Raw genomic sequence first — 17,041 nt, 5'->3', positions numbered from 1 at the left:
CTATCCTATTTCTATTCTATCTACTATCTACTTGTATATATATATATATATATATATATATATAGCAAGTGTGTATTAAATTGACCAAAATCATATATTTAAAATATAATATATTAAATAATATATTATTAAAATATTTAGAAATTCCTAATGTTTTTAAATTTCCTGTTAATCATAAATGTCTCAGAAATAAATCTTTTTTCAGCATCCATATACTAAAAAATGTTCCTTGTGCACTAAATCTGCATTATAGAATGCTTTTTGAAGGATCATGTGACACTGAAGCCTGTAATACCTGCTGAAAATTCAGCTATGCCATCACAGAAATAAAATACATTTGAAAATATATTAATATACAAAACATCTTTTTGTTATAACTACATTTCAGAGTATTTCTGATTTGCTGTATTTTTGATTGAATACATGAAGCCTTGGTAAGGATAGAAGATTACCGTATTTCAAAAACATTTTTAAAAATCATGCCAACCCAAAACTTTTAAATGGTAATGTACAAGTGCAAGATCAGAGACCAAGACCAAGTGTGTGTGTTTAATATTTTATACCATTGTGAAAATATTAAAGTTAAAGTAAAAAGCTAAAAAGTGTTTGTCGTTTGTCTTTGTGTATATCAGGGGTGCCCTGGACGCTGCATACATGGCTGGAGTCCCTGAGAACCTGTTTCCTGCAGCACCGGCGGACGCTGATCCAGGGTCTGCTGAAAGAGTTCAGCTCTATTGAAGAGGAGGAGTACACAGAGGAACTCATAACACACGGCCTCCCACTCATGTTCCAGATCCTGCGTGCCAGCAAGGTGAACAAAAACACATGCTAAACTCACATGCACAAACACAGAGTGCAAATTTCCACAATTGACATCATATGCTTTCTCTGGAATCAAATCTCTGATTTTGGTCTTGCTAGTTAAGCTTGCCTGAGATACATGATCATACCCATCAAGTAATTTCCTAGGGTTACCTCTTTTAGAATCCTTAGAGTCCGGAACCCTGGGGAACATATTGCTTCTGTAGAACAGGAAGGCTGAAACTTGCATAATTTGAATTGGGCATTCTGTTGACGTCCTCCCACAGTGTTATGTAATCGTGAGCTTTGCTTTGAAACATAGGGTGCTAGAAAGAATCCTTAGACACTGACCATTACATCTGCTTCACACATCCATACCTACTCCCTCTATAGCAGATCAGACAGTACAGGAAGTAAAGATAAACATGGATTTCCTTCTATTGGGGCTACAGTAGGTGTATGTGTGAGCGTGCCTGTCAAGGCTGATCTATGGTGGAGTCAAGGAACCTTACTCTGAGCCCTGCAGGGATGACTGACAGTTTCCGCTCCCTGCTCAACCTTCACAAGTAATGTGTGTCTGCTTGTTAGTACAAAAGAGTGAGAGACCAAGAGACAGAACGGTAGAGAGAGCGGGAGAGATAGGAAATAGCAGTGCTATGCTGACAGCAGGTGATTTGTAGAGGCAGAGGCAGACCGGGCGAGAGAAATGTCAAGTTGATGAGGAACCTCTAACAATCTTTCAGAGAAGCTGATCGTTCAAACCACAGAAGGAGTGATCTGACAGGGATTTAAGAGTTCTACTCCTGTCGCCTTCGTAACAAAGTACTGATCCCAAAAACGCCATGCACTGATATTCTCAAGAATAGATGGTGTGGTTTTTCTATGCAAGCTTACACATACACATAACCTTCACACAACTCAGGCACTGTAACACCCCCAAGGCAAGTCAAAATGCGTTGTTTTGTATTGGGGTTTGATGAGATAGGTCTTACCTGTTTCTCTTTCTTGTGGTTTGCAGAATGAAGTGATTAGTCAGCAGCTGGCAATGATATTTACTCAGTGCTACGGACCATACCCGATCCCCAAACTTACAGAGATCAAGAGGAAACAGACGTCAAGACTGGGTATGTAGCACCAGATATACAGAATTCTGGCATGAAACTCTAGATGGCACAGTCCGATAGGTCTTACTCAGTCTGACCTAATGACATCATTATCACATGCCACAGCTGATTGGTTCTCCTGTACCGGTAGCCAATGAGGTCGCTGCTCAATATTAAAATATACTGTATGACTAGTGCTTGCTGTAGCAGTTGCAGCTGGCTTCGGAAAATCTCCACTTTCCCCAGCTCCACCTGTATAAATCTGCTACGAGGTGTTTCATGTATGCTATATGGGAGTTATTTCATGTGTGTTATATTAGCAGCAGCAATATTTCTTACATGCTCACAGCAGCATTTTGTGGATGTATTTGCAGTAGCAAGTCTCGGTACTTGCTCCGCAGCAGCAGCAGCATCGTAGCAGATCTTTTCACTAAGACCTACAATAAGAAATACATGAACATTGTCATGTACATTACCATGCCAATCCCTCTGAGAGCTGTCATGACAGAAATCAGGTTGTGCCGTGCTCTCTGTAAAACGCAAACAAACGCAAGATTTTCATGACCAACAGAAAGTGACATTTTGAATTGAATGGAGCACTCTTTCTGTTAATGAAATGTCAAGTGAAAAATGTCATTTGTGGGTGGTTCTGCCATTAAAAAATATTTTAAATGCAGGTTGAAGAGATAGTTTAGTCAAAAATGAGAATTCTGTCATTATGTACTCACCCTCGTTGAGTGAAGTAAATATGACAGAATTTTCATTTTAGGATAAACCTTTGGAGTTCTGTTGGCAGTGACTGTGGTATGTTGCTGATTTTCACGGATTCCACAGTTGCAACTAATGAAATCCATCTGTGATATGTTTATGTCAGATCCTCATTTTCTAAACAACAAGGAGATGTCAGATGTGACCTTCCTGGTGGAAGGAAAGCCTTTCTACGCTCACAAAGTTTTGCTCTTCACCGCCTCCAACAGGTCAGTTGGTGCACTGCATCCACCTGAAAAAAAGTGTGCTTTTGTTCTTTTGATTACAATACCTTATTAATAACACATATATGAGGCCCAAGAACAGCTTATATATTTAAGGAGTATTATTATTGCTTAAAATTTTCGTTCTTGTACCCAAGGTTTAAATTACTTCTAGCAAACAGACCAGCTGCTGAGAACACCTGTATCGAAATCAGCCATGTCAAATACAATGTATTTCAGGTACAGTACGGCTGCTTCACTAATGCTCTGAGAAGATGCAAGTGTGTCTTGCTATTTTTATGCTGCTTTTACTGAGAGGGAAAGGAGAGCTCATCATTTTTATATTGTGGTCTTTTGAGTGTCTGACTGATACATGAAACATTATATTTTGCTTTCAAAATAGCTGGTGATGCAGTACCTGTACTGTGGTGGAACGGATTCACTTCACATCAGAAACACTGAGGTTATGGATGTAAGTACTAATAACTCTGTTTCAGTCCTTATGTTACGCAATCTAGCATATTTGTTTTCAAAGGGATATTAAAGTGTAAAGCAGTCAAACTGATTCCTATTGCAGGAGAAATATAAGACAAGTGTTCAATTAATAATTGAAGTTTTTCTTATTTCTTCCACATATTAATAAAATCAATTAACCTATGTAATAATTTATATTTTACTAAAGTATTTTATTTGTATTATACATTTAGTAGTTTCTGTAGTAATGTTTAAACATTTGTTCAAAGATTTCTTTCATTCAAAACTTTTATGCTCACCAAAGCATCTATTTGAAAAGAAATACAGGAAAAATTCAATATAATGCATTCTTTCTGAATGAACGTATTAAATAAAGCACTAAAATAAAAATAAACAAATAAAACAGTACAAAATTGTATATACTGTATAAGTTAATATATATATGTGTGTATGTGTGTGTGTGTATGTTTTTGACATTTGTTATTGATTACCTATGAATCTTATATACTATATTAGGCTTTTTTTTCTTTTGGTCACAATGTCTCTCTGCTCTGCTCTCTTCCAGCTCCTCTCTGCATCTAAGTTCTTCCAACTGGAGGCTTTACAGAGACACTGTGAGATCATCTGCGCCAAGAACATCAACACTGAAACTTGTGTGGAGATCTACAACCATGCTAAAGTAACATACAATCGATGTTCATACAATCGCTTGGATTTTCCATGCATTTGAAACATTCTTTACATCCTCAGTATGTTCTTTCCTCTACTACTCTCTTAGTTCCTAGAGACACCTGAGCTGTCGACCTACATCGAGGGCTACTTTCTGAAGAACATGGCAGTTCTCATAGAGCTTGAGCCATTTAAACAGTTGCTCTATAACAACCCGGTGGAGAACTGCTGCCCCGACGTGTTGCGTGATCTGGAGAAGACGCTGGCCACGCGCATTCGCTCCATTCATCTGTCCTCCTCGAAGGGATCCATCGTCTAAAACTGCCTCCAGAGTCCAGACTTCATCAAAGCATGCTGAGATCCAAACACGTGCACTTCCTTCAGGACTCTAGCAGTGCGGTGTAAATGTATTCATTCAGTGGCAGTAGCAATGCACTCGTAGTTCTCCATCTAGGACTGTGGTGATCTATTCTCAACAGACTTGATCTATGCTTTACGTGACAGCCATAAAGGAAACAATGCCATTTTACATTTCTTCTCCAAATTGAATAACACCTGTGACAGAAAATGGTTTTCTTAGATGCAGTACCTTTACTAACCTTGGAATATTGCAATTCCAGTAACTCATTTTGAAGCACTATGAGCAGCAAATGTGACGTGACCCAAAAAAAGTGGCACTGTTGAGATCGCTACAGCAAGCAGGTCACGTTTTTTTGGTACATCATGGCTTAGGGGTACAAGGAGTTAGTCCTCTGGAATAGAAAACAACTCAATCATTGTCAGCACTGATTATAGATGTTACTAAATATGCTTCCTAGATTTGTATTTTCGAGCATTGAGATGATGCTTCTTCACAGTTGTACAGATACTGCTCTTGTTATCAGTAACCATATGTTTAAAATGTGGGCAGAGAATGTGGCTGCCAGTGTAAATACTGACGGAAATCTCTCATATGGAGTAGTTTGATCTCCAGCTGTACGTAGATGTATATAAGATGTCATCATCTTTAGACTTCTGTCAAGAACTCACAATAATGTATTATAGAAGTGTTCTTGAAGTCTTGTTAACTGTTGTAAATGTAGATGAGCATGTAAGTATTTTCATGCTTGGGTTTTGTTGATGTCGTCATGTCTTGCATTGACTTTACACTCTTCTGTGTGTGCGGGGGTCTGTTTTGTCTAGGAAAATGAACTATTATCAGCATGGAGTTGCAGAATTGTAGCTGTGAATCCCCTGAAATGACTGATTCAGAATGTGCCTGCAATGTTCTGATGTGCTGTGTCTCTAATGACATTTGTGTCACTTGATGACTAAATCAGTGTTCTTTATAAAGATTACTACAAAATACTAATGCTTCTCCTCATTTTTCATAGTCTGGGTTTTTTCATAAGCTGGAGGTTCATCATTTTTGTTTGCTTGTATTGCAGTACCCAGGTTTCCAACTCAGGTGGCCACCCAAACCACAACTGTTTATCACACAAAATAGGCAGAATAGAAAAACGGACAGTTTAATTAATACTGAATTGCAATGGTCCGATGCTCCAAGCAATCAATAAAATGTATGTAACTGTTACAATTATATAAGCCTATTTATTTGATCTTTTCATAGATATGATCATTAAAATAAAAATCTGAAATGTCAAGTAGTAAAGCATTTTCTCCTACATTTTGAAAGTTAATGACCCTGTTTATTGTTGCTGTCATTTCTTAAAATTAGTAAAAAAAAAAAAAAAAAGAAAAAGATTTTGATTTCTGAAACACATGAAATAAAATGTAAGTAAAGGTCTATTAATGTTTAAAATATAATAAACCTGTTTATTTTGTTATTATAATGTGTTAAATTAATAAATATAAAATGTAAAATAAATAAATAAAGCATTTTCTTTCATTTAAATTAATTAAGCCTATTTATTTTATTAATAAATTATCATTTATTAAAATTAATATAAAGCATTTCCTCATATACCTTTTGAAATTTAATGGATATATTTATTTTGTTATTCTATATTAAATTAAAATGCAAAATATCCAACATATGTAACAATTTGTTCTATACATTTTAAAATATAATACGACAATTTATTTAGTTATTTTACCTGTGACTATAAGACTGGTTGCATTTTATTGCTTTATATTTTCCCCCTCTGCTGTCCACAGTCAGAGTAGACCTGTGACCCGCAGACACGACTTACTGTACCAGCTGAGAACCACTGAGCTTAATAAATTGTAATGCTGCTTGCTGAATTTTATTGCTGTTTGTTAGCTGATTCAGCAGCGCTGAGTTTTCTTTTGCTTTTTTGTAACTGTGGAGTGCAACTTAGTCCTCAAGTTGTTTGTACTGTGTTAAAGAAGACTTAATCTCAGCAAACCAGACAAAGTTTACAGGCACAACAGATGCGAAAGAGGGAGAAGGGCAGGGGAGGAGGAAAGAATGAAGGGTTGCAATGAAAAAGCCAAGGATATATGAGTCAGAAAAGAGAAAAGAAAGAAACAAGAGAAGCATTGTCCTTTTATGTGGGAAGTAGTTGCCCAATGGTGAAGCATCTGGACTCAAAGCCCTAGATTTTAAATGATTTGTAAGAGCGTATTTACCTCAAAGAGGAAATTTTTCATGTTTTACACTATCTTCTCTATTTATGTCAAATTAATAGAATGTTGTAATATAGATAGACTATGTAAAATGTTAAATAACAAACAAAGAAACAAAATTATCATATGCTTTGCGAAATAATTGTTTCAGAACGACTGCAAACTGCGTTTGCATTCAGTAGCAGCACAAGAGTTTTAAATGTAGGTAATCTGCAAAATATTATAATGTTTAAAATGTCATTAAATACCAGATAACATGTAGTCTATTAATTTGTAACCCTGTTATCTACCAACATATGTGTAACAGAACTTTTACAGTCAGAATTTAAGAAACTTGTTTATGCTGAAGTAAAGCTGTGGCTGATACGTGCTCCGAAGCACTGATTCGAAACACAAGATTCGTATAATAAGGGTTCAAAGATTCGTGAGGAAGTGAATCGAACTTGCCCGTCAAAGACTTCGATTCGTGTTCGATATGGTTCTCAGAAAGCAAAGATACAGTAACCAAGGTCTGGCACGTGATCAGCTGGCTCTGGACGCTAACTGGTTCACTGAAAAGAACTGGTTCAAAATGGTGACTGAGTGAGTAACTTTCTACTTATCATGTGACATTATGGCAGCACCTATGACAGTAATTGTCACTCTACATTAAATAACTTTTATTAGGCAACTGACGACTGCAGTCTTAATCACTTGTGATTGTATCTGATAAAAAAATAAATAAAATACAAATAACAGTAAAGGGAATCAGGGTTAAACTCTTTATATGTGTGTTTCTTTCAGCATCCAGTAGGCTACCAGATTTTTTTTTCAAACCTTTAGTTTACGTCTTTAAATGCATATCCCTAAATCCCAAAATGAATGTATTTTTCAGGATAGCCAGAACTATTACAGCTGTTTGACACCCTCCTTTATTTAAGGACCACTGGGCGTTTATGGTGTGTGAGCTTTCCCATCAGGACCCTATAAAGAGATTTTCTTCATGATTTACGTGTAAATAAAAAGAAACATTTAAGTTTCTCTTTGCTACAGCTCACAAACTTTAGACGTTTTCTCTTTGCCTCATAAACCCCTAAAATGACTATTGAAGCTGAGTTATAGTGAATCAATAACGCATCTGCAGGGATTTCAGTGGCTTGGCATGTCTGGAGTGTGTGTGTGTGTGTGTGTGTGTGTGTGTCCACATGAGTGTGTGATCTTTGTGTGGAGCATATTCAGAGGGCAGTGAAGTGTGGTGGCCAGCCATTGGAAGGGGGCTGTTTAAAAGGTATCCATGGATACTGCCTTTCAAGGACACTTTTGAACAGTAGCATTGATGTGGATGAGCATTTTTACACATACGCTCACTCGCCTCTTATTTATCTCTTTTATACCTATAGGCCAAAATATGGTAATCCACACAGTTGCATTTATGATTAATGATGCTGATATGACTGGATTCAATCGCTTCAAAGGCATGTGACAAAACGCTTGAATCTTCTCAAATGTGCTAGGATTAAAGACCCTGTTTATGAACCCGCTGGTTACAAACTTCAGAAGCCCTGTGGGACGTCCCAAATCTCTGGTTTGTTTTTTTCACTCCAGTAAAACGGAGGCCCAGGTGGGAGGAGTCAAGAGCGGAGTGCAGGACTGCACAGCTTTTAACTTGTTATGCAACCAGGACTGTGTGCATATCTTTTTTGTTAACATACTCTACCAGTTTAAACTTTTTTGATAGTTTTTGAAATAAGTATCTTATCCTTATCAAAGCCTCATTTGTTTGATAACAAGTACACTAAATGCAGTAATAATGTGAGATATTGTTACAATTTTAAATAACTGTTTTCTGTTTAATGCATTTTAAAATTACATTTATTCCTGTGATGGCAAAGCTGCATTTTCAGCAGTCATTATTTAAATCTTCAGTGCAACATGATTTTTCAGAAATCATTCTAGTATGCTGATTTGGTAACATTTATTATTCTTATAAATGCTGAATATTATTATTTTGCTTCTTAATATTTTTGTGGAAACTGTGATACACTAACATTGAAATGTTTTGGGTAAGTATGATTTAAAAAATAAATTAATACATTTATTCAGCATTTTGAATTTATCTAAAATGTTTTCCGTTTCAAATAAATGCTGTTATTTTGAAATGTCTATTTCATCACACAATCCTGAAAAATACATCACAGTTTTTACAAAAACATTAAGCAGCAACTGTTTTCAGCATTAATAATAATATACATACATTTTTAAGTACCAAATCAGCATATTAGAATGATTTCTGTGTAAATAATGTTACATTGAAGACAAAAGCTGCTTTGCCAACACAGAAATAAATGTAATTTTATAATATATTAAAAGTGAAAACAATTATTAGATTGTAATGTTTGACAATATTACTGAAAATATTTCAGAAAATAAATAAATGCAGCCTTGCTGAGCATGATACTTTTTAAAAAACCACACACAAATAATTATTTGGTTTTTAATGTGATCACATGCATGAAGAAAAGAAACATTTGTTGGTGCCCAATTATGGTTACATGGGAAAACTCATTCTAGGTTGTGTGCATTCTTTCTGTGTGTGTTTTTGTGTGTATGGCAGCGAGGGGGTGTTGATTTATGTGTGAGTTCTCTCATTGAGTTGAACAGAGCCGTAAGAGGCTCTGGTCTCAGCTGCCACTGATCTGAGCCCCATTTCTCCGCTCCATTTGCATTCACTGGCTAAAACTGGCTGGCAGGGCAACACTCTCAACTTTCTGTTCCAGGCTTTGAAGCGTTCCAAAAGTTTTTTATTGACTTGGAGTGGAGGGGACAGAGAGAGAGAGAGGAGAGGAACAAGAGGAAGAAGACAAAGATAAAGTACCACTAAAACCTTAGACTTCCACAGGAACAGGGGAACAGGTGGGCCAGGCTGAAATAAACGGTGTCTTGAAGCTGGAGGCAGGTGAGTGGGAAGCAGAGATTAAGATAAAGAGGGCTGGAGAGATAAGATGAATGAATGGAGGAAAGGAAGTGAGGCTCAGAATGAAGTTGAGGAGAAGAGGTTGAGGGAGGGGTTGGTGTGTTTCAAACTTTTTTTATGAATCATTGCCTTCATGCATTATCCCCGCAATGCATCCTCTTTATTGCTCTGTGTTCCCGTGGCTGTTTACGTAATACCGTGAAAGTGCTTTATATTCATTGTGCGTGTGGGTTTTCAAGAGGGAGCAGTTTGATTGCGCTCTGTTTCTTTATTGTTGACCAAAAATATACTTTTTTCCCCCTGGATACCGATATATTGGTAGTTATTAGTGGAATGTAGCACCGGCAGCTCATAGGTCTTGTATGATGATTTTATCAGTGCAAAGAAGAAAATGGTGTTTATAGCACACTGTTGTGTTCTTGAAGCACCTTCAAGACCCTGCTCTTTCTAAATTGTGCTCAAAAGCTTGAGCGTAAAACACAGCGGGTTGTGATTATGTCACTGTAAAGCCATTGTTTTTTTGCCCATATGTTTTCTCAGCTGTGCCTAAATAAGGACATTTTTATGTAAATGTATTAAATGAAGCAAGACACTAAAAGGCAATCTTCAGTCTGGCCTTTTTTTATGTTAGAAAAATATTGGGGAGAGAATATAAAAATATTGTTATCATTACTATCAAGACTATGTATGATATTAACATTTCTAAATGATACTGTTAACACTGTTAGATTTACATTGACGCATTACGTTTTATCAGTTCATGCATTCCCTGGGAATACACAAGATATGATTGAATGATCTTCAAAAGCACTGAAAGAAGTAACAGGTATAATGTGTTGCATTTCATTTACAGACCTTGGGGAACCGAGGTAAGTCTAAGTGTCATTAAAATGATCATATAGCAATCTGTCAATAGTGCATAAGCTATATTCTTTATCTCCTTCTCTAAATGTCTGCATTTTGTGCAATTTTTTTCTCACCTAGTCAATAAATGCGATTTATATGAATTGGATCTTTAGGGGTCATGGATATTAGGATGCAACGAGAGGAGGCATCAGCTCAGGAAGTGTTCAGCTATGCCCAGATGTCCACCCTGGAGCGAAACAGCGGGGTAGGAACGCTGAGTAGGCATCTGGAGCGGGAGAGGTTGGAAAGAGACAGCTACACGGTGGATGTCAGGGCCAGTGACCTGCAGCTGGATCAGCCTGGGCCATTACATCCCTGCTTTAGTTACAGAGTCTGGCTTTACAGCATCGTTATTGGGGTAAGAGAAGATTTTCACTCCTTTAGCTAAAAGATTTAAAAGAAAAATGAAAATGTGCTAAAAATGTACTCACTCTCAGGCCATCCAATATGTAGATGAGTTTGTTTCTTTATCAGAACAAATTTAGATAAGTTAAGCATTCCATTATTTGTTATTGCATTGCATTATCTCACCAATGGATCCTCTGCAGTGAATGGATTCCATCATAAAGAGAGTTCAAAAATGTTGATAAATACATTGCAATAATCCACATGTATTCCACATGACTGCAGTCCATCAATTAATGTCTTGTGTAAAGTGCATGTTTTAAACTTCAAACTGTTGAAGTTTGAGTCAAATATTCCTTTAACACACTGATTTTCTGAGGGTCTGAGTGTGTTCATCTGTATTTGACCCCTAGAGCAGCTTGCTGATAGCGGCAACTTTCTCCCTCTACATGGGTAATGTGTTTCCAGGTGCAATGGACTACCTGCGTTGTACTGCTGGATCTGTGAGTGTTTGTCCTGAAGGACTTATAAGCTCATGGATGAGGCCACTGGTCAGTTTGACATTCATTTGTTTTACTTCTGGTTTGTAGAGTATACCAGCTGCAGTGGTGAGCTTTGCTATTGCCAAGAACAGAAAAGTTGCAGTAAGTGAAAGGATATTTTTTAATAAATACAGAAAAATCTACTGTGTCTAGTATCTTAATCATGGAGAGTATTTAACTAAAACTGGTGGTGCTTTAATATAGTGTTCAGTAGATCAAATATTAAAAAAAGGAAAAAGCTAAAAAAAAATATATATATATTATTATTATTTTTTACAAATACATAACCTACATTGTGTTTACAGGTGTCAGACTTTCAAATGGTCTACGTGTCGTCTTTTGCTGTGACAACCACGTGTCTGGTGTGGTTCGGATGTAAACTCGCCATTAGTCCCTCAGCCATCAATGTGAGAACATTACATCTTTAATACCCTGAAATGTTTCTCATTGATCCGAAAAATGTCCTTCATGTGGTAACATCAAAATTAAATATATATTATATTATATTATATTATATTATATTATATTATATTATATTATATTATATTATATTATATTATATTATATTATATTATATTATATTATATTATATTATATAACAATAGAAAAGCATAGATCATTTTAAAGGATCTGACGGAAATAATATGGTCATTTATAAGTACACTGCATTCTTATACACTTGTACATAATGCTCAGACACTAAGCTATAATGTGCATGTAAAACATCTATACTATTAAAACAATTACTGCTGTCTGTCATCTTAAAGATTAACTTTAACCTGCTCCTGCTTATTGTGCTGGAAGTGCTCACGGCCAGTACTGTTATCCTGTCAGCACGCTCAGCAGACGACTGCTGCAGCCATGCAAAGGTGTGTGTGTGTGTGTGCGAGAGAGAGTGAAATATTTATCTGTATAGGCTGCCTGCAATATTACAATTATTTTGGCATATGTCAGTAAATAAATAAATACATTGTAAATATATTTTGAATTTTGAGTGTTTGGTGGAAATTTTGATTTCTAATATAATTTGTAAATATTTGCCTGTAATATCTTGTTTTTTAACATAATATTTTTCTATTTTTCATCTGTTTTTTATCTTGTCATTTTTTATAGCTTTAATTTATTATTTTCATTTTCATTTCAATAGTAACTAGTGCTGTCAAATGATTAATCGCGATTAATCACATCCAAAATAAAAGTTTTTGTGTACATAATATATGTATGTATACTGTCTGTGTATATTTATTATGTATATATAAATACAAAAACATAAAGTATATATTTAAAAAAAATATTTACATGTACATAAATGTATGTATTCATATTATATAAAAAATAGATTTAATATATAAACATAGCATATTTTTCTTAAATATTTGCATGTGTTTACATAATAAATATATACATTATATTTACATATATTATGTAAATAAAATATTTTATTTAGGATGTGATTAATCGTTTGACAGCACTTATGATTACAGTACTTAAACTTATTTAGTTTAGTTAGTTGCCAAGGACACATTCTAATTCACTTTTTTGGTTTTCTATCTAATATTTATATTTTAGTTTATTTCAGATTTATTTCAAATTGAGTCCCAGCCATCAGGATTTTATCACCATGTGATATATCTATGACTAAATGTGTTTGTCTCTAGCTTATATGATTTACATTTAAATGCTCTCCCTTGTGCTCATGTCTCTCTGCTCTTTTTCTTTTCCTCATTGCTATCATCTATCTCATTCCTCCAGCCAGTGTCTGATGGCCCTGTGGTTGTGACCCCAGCTTCGTTCCCCACTCGTCTTCTCAAGGCCTACGCCGTGAGTTGCTTACAAATGAGACTGTGTGTATGCACTGTGTGTATGCACTGTATATCAGCACGATTTTCACTATAGATCTGCCGCTCTTTCTCTGCTGCAGGTAATTGAGGTTATAGTGGGCATCTCCGCTGTATTTGGAGGAATTATTGCTCTGAATTTGGGTGCTCTCCTTCCAGAGCCATATCTTTCTGTCACTTTCTTCTGGATTCTGGTTGCTGTGAGTTCAGTTTATTATATCAGTCCAATTCAGATTGTAAGTTAGAGTGATTAACTGTCATTGTTTGTGTGTGTGATACCTCTGCAGTGTTTCCCCAGTGCCATTGCCAGCCATGTGGTGGCAGAATATCCCAGCAAGAGTCTGGTGAGTCACATCAGGGTCTCTCCAGCAATAAAGCAGTGCAATCGAACGTCCCTAGAGGACATTTAGCATTCTCATTCATTTAGCTGTCTGTCTGCCTTCTCCATAGAGTGATTCTCTCTGAATATTGTCTCTCGCCTTCTTTTTTTCTTTTTTTCCCGCCTCTCAATTCTACTGCTGTAGATGGAAATGCTGATTGCTATAAGTAGTGTGACCTCACCACTGCTTTTCTCAGCTTCTGGATTTTTGTCCAACAGCGTGATTAATTTTATTGAGAGTTTTCGGCATGAAGTGCCATTAGCAAAGGTGAGTCATTTCTGTGCACCACACCAATCAAATCAAATTAGTTCCAATATGTCAGATTTTGACCTTTTTTGACCCCTTAAAGGGATCACACCCCCAAAAAAGAAAATTTTCATATCCACATGCGGTGTTGTTATTATTAACCAAAACTTTTCAGACATTTAAATAAAGCTGAACTAAAATATTAATACAAAACTGAAACTTAAAAAACTGAAACGAAAAGTTAAGATATTGAAGCTTAAAATAAATGTTAGAAATTAAAATATATTTGATATAAATATGTTGAAGAACAGAAATAGGCCTACTGAAATAAAAAATAAATTAAAGCAATATAGAAAAAAAACTAAAACAAAATTAAAAATACAATTTAATTTAAAATATTCATAAATATAATAATAGCATATAAAAATACTGAGCTGAATAATGACTATTGACTTTTTGGATCTGCCTTGCAGCTGAAATTGTTTCTGTTTAATAATTAAACTATTGTATGGTTTCACAAGACTTTTAGTGCTTTCATATTATTGTTTGATCTTTTTGTAGTCGTGATGTGAATGAATTGAATTTTTGTTGAGTTTTTAATTCACTTTTTTTGTAAGTTTTTGTAATATTGGTGTGTCATTTTTTTTATAATTTTATTTAGCATTAATATGTTTTAAGTACTTCATCTTGTTTCAGTTAGTTGCCAATTAATTTAATTATTATAATCTTTTTAAATAAATTATTTTACGAATATTTTTAGCTTATTGTCTAATATTTGCATTTTACTTCAGCTTTATTTCAGTTACCAAAAAAATTTTTTTAGTTAACAATTTCAACTGCTGAATCAATTCCAAAGAACAAAAATAACTTCATACATGTTTTGAATGGCATTTCATCTTTAGGTGAACTATCCTTACGTTTGAAGGATGTTCAAAACTTATTAATTTTGTGAATGTATGTTGCACGTGCAGCAGTCGTATGACATACTGCTGCTTATCCTGATGGGACTGCTGCTGGTGCAGGCGGTACTAACATTGGCCACCACAGTAAAGTGTGCTTCCTACAAGAGCCAGCTGCATACTGAATGGGACACACTACACAAAAAACACTCTGAGGTGAAAACACAAACCTACACACTATGAAATAACTGATAAGTCAATTTAAGAGTACAGGAAGTGTGTTGTACTGTGAGTGATTTGTATTGCACAAGATGTTAGCCATGAGAGACTAATAAATGAGAAACTGTACTGTACAATGCCAAATGTAGCATGAAAGGCAGTCACAGTGGAATGGCTGTTATTCGCCTCTGTGAATTCATCATAACGCACATGGAGGATGTTGTGATTAACAAGGGAAGACCTCAAGGTGACTATTGGGTCATTTCTTTTCTACCATCTCATTCTTTTCTTACAGCATCAAATGTTAAATGGCACACTAAGGGATTTTGACAGAGAGAAGGCATGGAAAGCAGTGGTGGTCCAAATGGCTAAGTGACCAAAAATACAGGCATCAGAAGGAAAAAACAAAGAGAAAGAAAGTGAAGGTACAAATATGGAGTATGATAATGTCAACTGGAAAAGGATCATCATGAAACTTCTGTCATAGTTGTCAGCTGACCTGTCATATTAATGAACAGTACACTACTGTTCAAAATTTTGGGGCTAAGATATTAAACTTTTTTTTAAAATATACTTTTATTTAGCAAAGATGCACTAAACTGATGTCAAACAAAGACTTTCACATTGTTACAAAAATTTTACAAATAAAAGCATTTTTCTTTTTTTACTTTCTTTTCATCAAAAAATCCTTAAAAATATTAAGCAGCACAGCTGTTTGCAACATTGATGATAATAATAAGAAATGTTTCTTGAGCACCAAACCAGCATATTACAATTATTTCTGAAGGATCATGTGACACTGAAGACTGGACTAATGATGCTAAAAATTCAGCTTTGTCATCACAGGAATAAATCACATTTTAAAATATATTTTTAAAAAATGCTGTTATTTTTACCTGTAATAACATTTCATAATATTGCTGTTTTTACTGTATTTTTTATCAAATAAATGCAGCTTTGCTGAGCATGAGAGTTCTTTCAAAAATATTTTCAAGTCAAACTGACCCCAGACTTTTGAACGTTATGGTGTACGTCTGTCAAACATATTACTAAATAACAATTTAGTAAGAAAAAGTGGTCAAAATGTGTGGTTGGTTTTTAAAGTCTTTTGTAAAGATCCTAAAACCTGAGTCACAATCATGAATATATAAACCATACCAGTTGACATTAGAATCATATGTGATGAGTGCATGGCTGAGCAAATTTATATGCAAATAAATGGTGAACACACCATGCATGTACAATCTACAGCACTTGAAATGCATTATCTAGAAAACCCACATGTCAGAAGCTAGAAGAGTAGGCGACCTATGATGCTTTCAATAATTCTAATAATTTTAATGGACCATATTACTTACATGCAACCATTTTTACTTTGTTAGATTGTATTTTTGTATAAATATATGCATCCTGTTATGTTATTGTAGATCAATAAAATTTTTAAGATTGTTTACGTGAAATTTGAATGACTTATTCCAGCAAGTGACCCAAAAGCTCAGTATGTTTGCTCATGTTTTAGACCAAGTGCAGTCTATTGCTTACATACAGTAAATACAGCAAAATATAATTCAGATGCAAGAGCCTCTAAATGCCATTTGAAATTTTCTTCTAAAATGATAATTTTTTTTATCTGGCTCCTATATAGGTTCAGTAATTTTACTTCAGTGGCAATTAATAGGTTATTTGCCATTAAAGTGAAATAATGGAACATAAATGTAGGAGCATGAGAAAAATACTAATTTTAGATTAAATTTCCAGACGGCACTTAGAGGCTTTTGCATCTGAACCCTTCTTATGTATATGTGTATGTACAGTATGAAATATATGTAGCTACATTGAATATTCTAGATGAAGTTAAAGGGATAGTTCATCCAATAATGAAAATTGTCATAATTTATTTTCCCTCAATAAGGCATTTTGAGGAATGTCGGCAACCAAACCCTTTAGGTGACCTTAAATTGTATGGACAGTGATAGTAAGTAAAAAAAAATACATAAGATAAATAGAATATAATAGAATCTTGTGCAAGAAATAGCCTACTATATTTTAATGCACAACATACAGCACAATGCAAAACAAAACTGATTATACAGTAAATAAAGGACA

General features: G+C 35.0%; 2 protein-coding genes across 5 annotated transcripts in view; both read left to right on the top strand.

The window, feature by feature from the left end:
* The window catches only part of btbd11b (BTB (POZ) domain containing 11b), a 57,226-nt gene extending 51,861 nt beyond the window's left edge, over positions 1-5,365 (top strand). For both annotated transcript variants that reach the window (XM_052582617.1, XM_052582618.1), the window contains 7 exons: positions 633-811; positions 1,820-1,925; positions 2,779-2,881; positions 3,034-3,115; positions 3,279-3,347; positions 3,915-4,028; positions 4,128-5,365. In XM_052582617.1, the coding sequence (XP_052438577.1) occupies positions 633-811; positions 1,820-1,925; positions 2,779-2,881; positions 3,034-3,115; positions 3,279-3,347; positions 3,915-4,028; positions 4,128-4,337 (863 nt within the window). In that variant the 3' untranslated portion in view covers positions 4,338-5,365. The remainder of the gene's footprint in view (positions 1-632; positions 812-1,819; positions 1,926-2,778; positions 2,882-3,033; positions 3,116-3,278; positions 3,348-3,914; positions 4,029-4,127) is intronic.
* Positions 5,366-9,259: 3,894 nt separating this feature from the next.
* mlc1 (modulator of VRAC current 1) lies at positions 9,260-16,386 on the top strand. 3 transcript variants are annotated; one of them, XM_052581836.1, is made up of 13 exons: positions 9,262-9,542; positions 10,414-10,429; positions 10,580-10,824; positions 11,225-11,314; positions 11,402-11,455; positions 11,659-11,760; positions 12,121-12,222; positions 13,106-13,174; positions 13,275-13,391; positions 13,479-13,535; positions 13,716-13,838; positions 14,789-14,932; positions 15,231-16,386. In XM_052581836.1, exons 3-13 carry the CDS (start codon positions 10,585-10,587, stop codon positions 15,309-15,311), a joined length of 1,179 nt encoding a protein of 392 aa, XP_052437796.1. In that variant the 5' UTR covers positions 9,262-9,542; positions 10,414-10,429; positions 10,580-10,584; the 3' UTR covers positions 15,312-16,386. The 3 variants fall into 3 exon arrangements, with proteins under 3 accessions (XP_052437797.1, XP_052437796.1, XP_052437794.1); XM_052581837.1 differs by lacking the exon at positions 10,414-10,429 and having other exon boundaries at positions 9,260-9,542; positions 14,792-14,932; XM_052581834.1 differs by lacking the exon at positions 10,414-10,429 and having other exon boundaries at positions 9,264-9,542.
* The last annotated feature ends 655 nt before the right edge of the window (positions 16,387-17,041 follow it).

This window comes from Carassius gibelio, chromosome B18 (assembly GCF_023724105.1).
Source record: "Carassius gibelio isolate Cgi1373 ecotype wild population from Czech Republic chromosome B18, carGib1.2-hapl.c, whole genome shotgun sequence".
Taxonomy (NCBI): Eukaryota; Metazoa; Chordata; class Actinopteri; order Cypriniformes; family Cyprinidae; genus Carassius; species Carassius gibelio.
Note: the sequence above shows the minus strand (reverse complement) of the source record. Positions and strands in the feature narration are given on the sequence as shown.

Excerpts from the sequence above, each read along its gene's own strand:
- mlc1 (XM_052581836.1), top strand. The coding sequence starts at position 10,585 with ATGGATATTAGGATGCAACGAGAGGAGGCATCAGCTCAGGAAGTGTTC. Across the intron at positions 12,223-13,105 it reads ACTGCTGCAGCCATGCAAAG|CCAGTGTCTGATGGCCCTGT; the intron begins GTGTGTGTGTGT and ends TCATTCCTCCAG. Across the intron at positions 13,175-13,274 it reads GTCTTCTCAAGGCCTACGCC|GTAATTGAGGTTATAGTGGG; the intron begins GTGAGTTGCTTA and ends TCTCTGCTGCAG.